General features: G+C 28.0%; 1 protein-coding gene across 3 annotated transcripts; it reads left to right on the forward strand.

The window, feature by feature from the left end:
- The first annotated feature begins 6872 nt into the window (after window positions 1–6872).
- On the forward strand, window positions 6873–7538 carry LOC131636768 (uncharacterized). Of its 3 annotated transcripts, none has more exons than XM_058907367.1 (2): window positions 6873–7067; window positions 7146–7538. In XM_058907367.1, exon 2 carries the CDS (start codon window positions 7174–7176, stop codon window positions 7384–7386), a length of 213 nt encoding a protein of 70 aa, XP_058763350.1. In that variant the 5' UTR covers window positions 6873–7067; window positions 7146–7173; the 3' UTR covers window positions 7387–7538. The 3 variants fall into 3 exon arrangements, with proteins under 3 accessions (XP_058763350.1, XP_058763349.1, XP_058763348.1); XM_058907366.1 differs by having other exon boundaries at window positions 6877–7067; window positions 7169–7538; XM_058907365.1 differs by having other exon boundaries at window positions 6879–7067; window positions 7172–7538.
- Window positions 7539–8500: the final 962 nt, after the last annotated feature.

Raw genomic sequence — 8500 nt, forward strand, 5'->3', positions numbered from 1 at the left:
GAAGTGTTGAATTTTATTTTGATTTTCATAAAAAAAATGTATTGTTTTCAGAAGAAGAGTATGGTGATGGTGGGTATAGATCTTCTCCAATTTATTGTCTTCTGCTCCATAACAGCACTAAGTATGACCTTTGAATTATTTTTTGGTTTTATCTTTCTTCTCATTCATTAATATTTTCTTATTTCTTAACCATTGAATATGGAGTAGCAGGGGAAGCTGCAGACAAACGCAGCAGAAGATCCAAACACTTGGTGATGTGTTTGCTGAAAGAGATAAACATTTCAAAGAGAGAGAACAAAGTTTATGATTAAAAAATTTTACGTTATAGGTTTTGTGTTTTAGGTCTTTTGTTTTAGGTTTTGTTTGTTCCCACGATTGAAAAGTCAACCAAATGTTAAAAGATCTATTCTTCTTTTTTCTATGCGTGTTGGATTAGTCGTCTATTTGGGATATAGATCTACGAAATTAATTTTTTATGAAAAAGTTATGGTGAGTTAACTATTTTCTAAAATATTATGTATTTTTTTATCTGTAATAAATCTAATTTAAATCGCTCAATGACATTGGGTGTGTTCTTTCTTCTTTTAGTTTTACTAATTATATATAATCCCTTAATTGATGTACTCAAACTGTAATCAGGAATGCAGAGAAGCTATAGCTTCTCTAATTGTTGTTGCTGCAAGATTTTCTTATCTGCCTGAGTTATGCAACCGTCGACAAATATTTCAAGAGGGATATGAAAACTGTCTTCAATGTTACCTCTATCAAGAGGTCACTCTTAGTTTTTTATATCATTGCAATTAAACATATTTATGTCTTACTTCTGAACTGACTTATTAAATTATTAATGGTTAGTTTTTCGTAAATTCGAATTCAAAGTCTTTTATCTTGGTGTAGAATGTACCTTTATGCAAGAGTTTTAAGTAGAGTTTTCAATATAGTGACAGATGAATTATTAAATGTCTATATAATTGGAATTTGTATCAGTTGTAAATTCATTTTTACAGAATAAATAAACATGGGAATGTGGAGGGTTTTATCAATTCCAATTCGAATCCAAAGTGTATTTTGGCCCACTTTAATTACCACATGTACTTTTCAAGAAATATCTCCATTTTCATATTTTTATTGCATCTAATAGATTCAATGGGTCAATCACCAACTAATAGGTTCAACTTATAGGTTCAATGGGTCAATCTCTATATAAGTTGATTAATTTAACTTTTTTTGACATTATTTGATTAATTTAATTTAATCATTAGTTAGTAGCACTAATGCAATTTTCAATTTTTATTGTAATATTCTTTTGATTGTTTTATTGTTGTAGACACTTTTTCTTGAGAAAAAGGTAAAGATGTTGATTGTGAATTTTATTTGAAGCAACAATCATTTTACTTTGAGATATACCTCAGTCTTTTGCATAGTATATTTTATTTTTAGAATTTAAGAATTTCAACCAGCTTTTCATCAAAATACATGTATTCAATTACAAGAAAATTTATATCATATTAATATGTCAATCAATAATAAATAGTTTTTGGTTTATTAGAAATATTCCTTATAAAATTTTGTATATTAGTATTTTAATAACTTAATACTATATATATATATATATATATATATATATATATATATATATATATATATATATATATATGCAAATTAACATCTGAAGTTTCAATGGCATATCTGATCCAGGAATTGAACCAGACCGGTTACCTGGCCGGTTCCCGGTTCAACCGGTCCGACCGGCCGGTCCGATCCGATTTTTAAAACACAGTTTTTATCAACAAATTAATAATAATACTATATAATAATAATAAGTACTAATAATGTGATAATAGTGTTTTTCAATTCTCTCAACCCCTAATTCATACCTCTATTTATTATTTTGCAATATTATCATTATCAACAACTAATAAATATAAATGTAGTATATTGGTTACTAAAAGGTTGATACTTAAGGAATTGTGCGTATTATTACTTACCTATTAATTATATAGGTCATTAATAACTTCCTTTCAACCATATTCTGATTCCAACGTATGTACTCAAATGTAGAGAACAAGTCTCAAAACGAAAACAGACCTTTGGAATTCCTATATTTACACTTATTAATATATAAACTAGCCCGGGGTTAGTTCTGACATCATGTGGTTCCACCCCTTTCGAAATTGCGGAGGATTGAACCGTGGTTCTCCACTAGACCAACTAACGATTGGTTAAATATATTGACTTTTAATAATTATAATTATACAGAAAATTATAGGGATGCCCAACGGGCCAACCTTTTTTTCTAACGGGCCGACAAAATATTTACTTAAATTGAACAGATATTATAGATCATATGTTTTAATGGGGCGACAGAATATAGGTTTTTTAATCCATGCCCGATGGGTCGAACCTTTTTTCCTAACGGGCCGACAAAATATTTACTTAAATTGAAAAGATATTATAGATCATATGTTCTAAGGGCGACAGAATATAGGTTTTTTAATCCATATATTAACTTTTTTAAGTTTTTTAAAACATTTATCTCAATTTGTTTATAATTAAAAATCAAAATTTATTTAGTCATCTATTTTTTTAGTAAAATATTTATTTTTGACTGAACGAGACTATTTAATTTATATATCTTTTATATACTTTTATTAATCATTATTATATTATATTTATTTATTATTTATAATTACATTTGCGCGACCCGTGCGAACGCACGGGTCTCTTGCTAGTTTCTTAAGAAAATAGTACTATGATGTATTAATGAGCTACATGACTCTTGAGTGGATATGTGGTGTCAAGTCTCTTGGATTCTGAACATTAACTTTCGACGCTTCGTTCTCCGGACTCCCCAACAAATGGTATCAGGGCCTAGTTAGGCTCGGTGGAAGAGGGCAAGTGGATCTTAGTGTGAATCAAGACTAGTGATGTGAGTGACTCATATTTGTGGGAGAGATTGTTGGGATTCAAGTATGAGTGGTTAAATTTCACATTGACTAGAAATGGAGGAAATGTTGGCTTTATAAGATTAATGACTCATATTCATAATGCCTTAAGATTTTGAGTGAATATGTGGTGTTAATGTCTCTTGGGTCTTGAATATTTAGCCTATTGACAATTTCAGTGCTTCATTCTATTGAGTCTGGTTAGGCTCGGTGGGGGGAGCAAGACTAGATCCTAGTGTGAATCTACAATATAAATTTAACCCTATTTTGTTTTTCTTACTTCCAATCTACAATATTCTAAACCCTCACCCACACTCGCGACTTTTAATAACTTAGCCTCAAATTATTTGCTAGTACACCCACATTTTATATAAGTATAATATTTTTTTTTTTTTTAAATTCAACATAAATTTAACCCTATTTTGTTTTTCTTACTTCCAATCTACAATATTCTAAACCCTCACCCACACTCGCGACTTTTAATAACTTAGCCTCAAATTATTTGCTAGTACACCTATCATTTCCTATTCTCACTACCAATTGAATTTAAGATTAAATTACAAAAAGGTATTTATAATGTATCTTTAGGGAATCTACACAGCTTTCTATTAAAGATACTTTCTTTTGAACAGTTCTATTAAAGAAAACACAATAACGTATCTTTATCCGGTACTTCAAAAAGATGAAATCTTTTTTAACATTCCTTTTCGGTATGTGGAAGTGTTTTTTTTTTTTATATAATAAATATATACCTTTATTTTAACTTTTGAAGAAAAATTCATAATATTTTTTAAAATAAATAATTGTAATGGAGAGAAGGTACCAGACTAAGTTCCAATATATATATATATATATATATATATATATATATATATATATATATATATATATATATATATATATATATATATATATATATATATAGAGGAGGGTTATATTGACTCTAAGAGTAAGTTATAATAATTTACTTCACATCTTAACTATTAATTCTTTTCAATCTAATGGTTAAAAATAATAAGAAATAGTTTTCTCTTTCCACATTTAATGACTTATTATTTTTAACCATTAGATTGAAAAGAATTAATGGTCAAGATGTGAAGTAAATTATTATAACTTACTCTTAGAGTCAATATAACCCTCCCCTCTCTCTCTCTATATATATATATATATATATATATATATATATATATATATATATATATATATATATATATATATATATATATATATATATATATATATATATATATATATATATATATATATAATTGTTAACTTCAAAATTCTAATATCTATTTGTTCCAAATAATTGAGAGTCCTTAGAACAAAAGACTTTTATCCATAATCTTTATATCTTTTCTCCTTACTATTTTTGGGCAAACTTTCCTTTTCTTTTTTTTTTTTTAATTTATAAAGAGTTTCTTAATTGTAGAGAAAATTGGTTTGAATTCGTTTATATAAAAAAATACTCTTAAAATTTATTTTAAGTATTCTAAATGATAAGAAAATTTGAATGGTAAAAATATGAACTTTGCAAAAAAATGAGTGCGGAGAAAAATGGTATTTGACTAAATGTTCAAATTTTGAAAAATTAAACGTTGAGAGAGTGGTAGTCGACTATTTCATATTGGTATATTGGACTACCAACCTAAAACATTGCATTTTTTTCAAAGTTATGATGTGTGTAACTCATTGTAATGTTTCATGGTTCAATTTTTAACTTATGCATCATTTCAAATAGGTGTTTAAGGATGTATATAAGGGTCTATACATCAGAAACACAAACTTACCTCTTTCATAAAATCATCTTTACACAATTCAAACATGTTTTAAAATTGTCCATCATTATTCTTTCAAAATTTTAAAACCATGTATAATTTTCAAACATTATAAAAGTTTTAAACGCACTCAAATGATATTATCTTAAATTGTGAAATATATAAAGAAAATATTAAATTAATCATTCAACATGGAATTCAAGGCAAGACAAATATTATTCAAATCATTTACAAAGTGTATATTGTTTTTTCACCATAGTGTTTGGTGATTACGAAAAAAGTTTTTTGAGTTGGGGTGATTCAAAATCCACCATAGAGTTTAGTATTTGTTGTATTAAAAAGAAAGTAGCGTTCTTTCTTTTTTGTTTATGTTTTAGAAAGTTATAAAGAAGTCTTGGTGTGAAGGCTTATACAAGAATTTAAACATAGTAAAAAAATTTCTAAGGAGTAGAGTAATTAGATATAACATTGGCTGATCAAAGAAATAGTATAGTTTTTGTGTGTCCTTTATTATTTTGCCTTTAATTTTTCGCACTTAAATTCATATAAAAGTTACAATCAATCCCTTGTTATTTCTGGTAAAAATAAAAGATAAAAAACTTTGCCTAATAACTAGAAAAATCTATCGAATATAATTCACGACCACTCCTCTGAGATTGCTTCTCATACTTACCTTTTAATCTCGATTCTTAAGTAATATGAGACTATTTTGACTAATTAAGAAACAATGTCCCTAGTCGAAGCTAAGAGGCGATATGCGAGCCTCGAGCATGTGGGTCGCCTTCCCACAAATAGCACAAATATTTTGGTCAGCTTCAAATTTGCGTTACTGCGATTACGAAATATTGTCCGTTTTGAATGTGAAAATGTGTCATGACTTTGTCATTTTGAAAAACGCATCTCATTGAGTTGAGATGTATAATGTGTCATGAACTAGTTTAATGTCATTAAAATATTTTTTGTTTTGCTAAATGTGAGATTTTTAAATAATTAATAGCTATGGAGAGGAAACAAAATGTTTATTAAAAATAATTCATTTTTACAAATAATGTATTCTTAACAAATAAAAAATAAAAACAGTATTTTTAACATTTTCATTATTTAAAGAAATGTTCACAAATGTGATTTCAAGAATCTAAAATATCAATTATGGGGAGTTAAAATAGTAATAGTGGTGTAAACTAAATACAACAAACAATAAGTTGTAACTACTATTATTACTATAGTTAGTTTTTATATTAGATGTAATCCATATTCACATAATCTACTCATATAGATGATGTTACTATATAAAAATACTTATAAGTTTAGGTAGATTTAATTGATTTACAGAATTTAATTTACTCAATGATTTATTTTTCTTCCTTATGCAACAAAAATCTTCAAGTAAATGTTAAAAGTAGGTTCAAAAGTTAATAGAAATGATCTATAATTGCAAATGCATGAATTAAAAAAAAAAAAAAAAGTGGATAAGTTGATGCCAATAACATTAATTGCTTGACAAATACCTTTGGCCTTCTATGAAAGTGCCACACAACCATACCTTGGTCTAACAATAATTAATCGACTTAACATGTATAATGTATGTTACGGACCTACCACATGTCCAAGTACGGTAAAGCTCAAATACGATGAGATCCAATTCAAGAACATGCATGTTAAGATATTAGTGGCTTAAAGTGCTCACTAGGGTTAGATATAATCAGAAGACCTTCTCACGAGACGTCAGATCATGCAGGAATATCTCTAACCGTCCACACTATATAAAGTCTAACATGCGTTATTGCATATAATCTCTCGTTCAAACTTTTAAATTATTTTACCACTTATCTACTAACTTATATAACTTATATGTTCGCTCTCGCTCAGCCATATCAAAAACTCATTTTACCGCATCAAAATTCAAATCACGTGTCGGATACCGTCCACACCTTTCATCATAATTATATTAATACCACATAGTGTCTAAGTGGAGCATATAATTAAGTCACATTGGTAACCAAAGTATCAAACCCACTATTATATGATAAGTATATGAATATTTAAAATTAAATAAGCATGTAAAGATGTCGCACATAGTTTGCTTAACAGGATGGAAATACTCAAAGCATAAGGTGAGTTGTCAAGTCATGAAAAAGGAAAAGATATAAATTAGAAAAAGGAAAAGCAATCTAACATTGAGAGCCCATCTAACATATATAACATGGTTACATATATATACAATATATCTCCCTATATAGCTATAATTCATTTCAATACTCTTTCTGTCCATTTTTAACACCTCCATCAAGCTTCTCTGATTTTCTACAATTTTCTACATCCAATTCCAATTCAATTTTTCAAGGTACTATATATTCATGTATCTAAATAATTTATATTTATTTTCATCATATATATGAACATAAGATTGAGATTTATATAGTATTTTTTTATTATATGGTCTAGAAGAAATGGCAAGTGAGGCACCAAGTTGGGCTGATCAATGGGGTGCTGGTGGTTTTGGAGCAATGGAAGATGACAACACTAAATCTCAAAATGATGCAAAGATTAAGAACTCAAATGGTAAGGGTGGTTTAAGCAAAGTGAAAGAAACTGCATCAAATTGTGTCAAGTGGTTCAAAAGTTTGTGCAAGAGAAAGACAGCAACTAAGCAATTGGGTTAATGGGAGGATATTTTGGTGTTCCTTTTTTCATCACTATAGCATAGCATGTATTGTTAGTTTTGTATTTTTCTTACAATTTTTAGTTTTTTGATGAATTTAGATGTTTTATTTTGTTGGTGCCATTTTGAATAACATAACCTCGTTTGAATGAATTTTTTATAAGCAAAACAATTATTCGGCATAGTATAAGGAGTATTACAACTTGATTCAAGATAATGTTGATTCTAAGTAGATTGTAGACACCTAACTAATTTAAATGCCAATTAAAATATATTGTGTTATTGTTTTATATAAAAAAACAACAATTAGAATATAGCTAACAAAGATATGGATCTACCCTCCTCCTAGTAAATGCAATTTTTTTTTTTGGTACAAAACAAAAAAGAAAGGAAAAAAAAACAAAAAAAAACAAAAAACAAAAATCACATATTGTATAAGCAGGTTCCAAAAGAGTCAGGTAAGGAGGAGATCCAAGAGGGTAGAGTAAAGTATTGAAGAAAGTGTTCATAACAAACAAATGTATTTATATGATTAGAGAGAAAACAGAAAGAAAACAAACTCTTTTAGATTGAATCAAGTTTTGTGGAATTGAAATACAGTTGTTTGGTAGTCGAATACAACTTTATGGTATGTTTGTATTCGACACGAGTGTAATCTTTTAGGTTTTTTAGTTAAGTTAGTTAGTTAAAGTCTTTTGTGCAATGTTACTTTTTGAAGGGTTTAATCAATACATTCTCATCCAATCATTCTCTCTCTCTCTCTCTCTTTCTCTCTCTCTCTCTCTCTCTCTCTCTATATATATATATATATATATATATATATATATATATATATATATCAATTGTAATATTGTGTTTCTTGTTCCAACATTTGACATCAAGAGTCAGGTTCCTTGATCTAGTGTATGATGGTCTCAACCTCGAATGAGCGAATTCTTGCAAACCTTCCAATTCTTGACGCGGAGAATTATGATAAGTGGCGTAAGCAGATGAAAGTGGTGTTTCGTTATCAAGATGTTTTTGAAGTGATCAAGAATATTGTGAAACCAGATGAAAGCTATGTTGAATGAAATATTTGATCTCATTCAAATCTTCACAATGTAATGTCATGACAT

This window comes from Vicia villosa, unplaced genomic scaffold, assembly GCF_029867415.1.
Source record: "Vicia villosa cultivar HV-30 ecotype Madison, WI unplaced genomic scaffold, Vvil1.0 ctg.001829F_1_1, whole genome shotgun sequence".
Classification (NCBI taxonomy): Eukaryota; Viridiplantae; Streptophyta; class Magnoliopsida; order Fabales; family Fabaceae; genus Vicia; species Vicia villosa.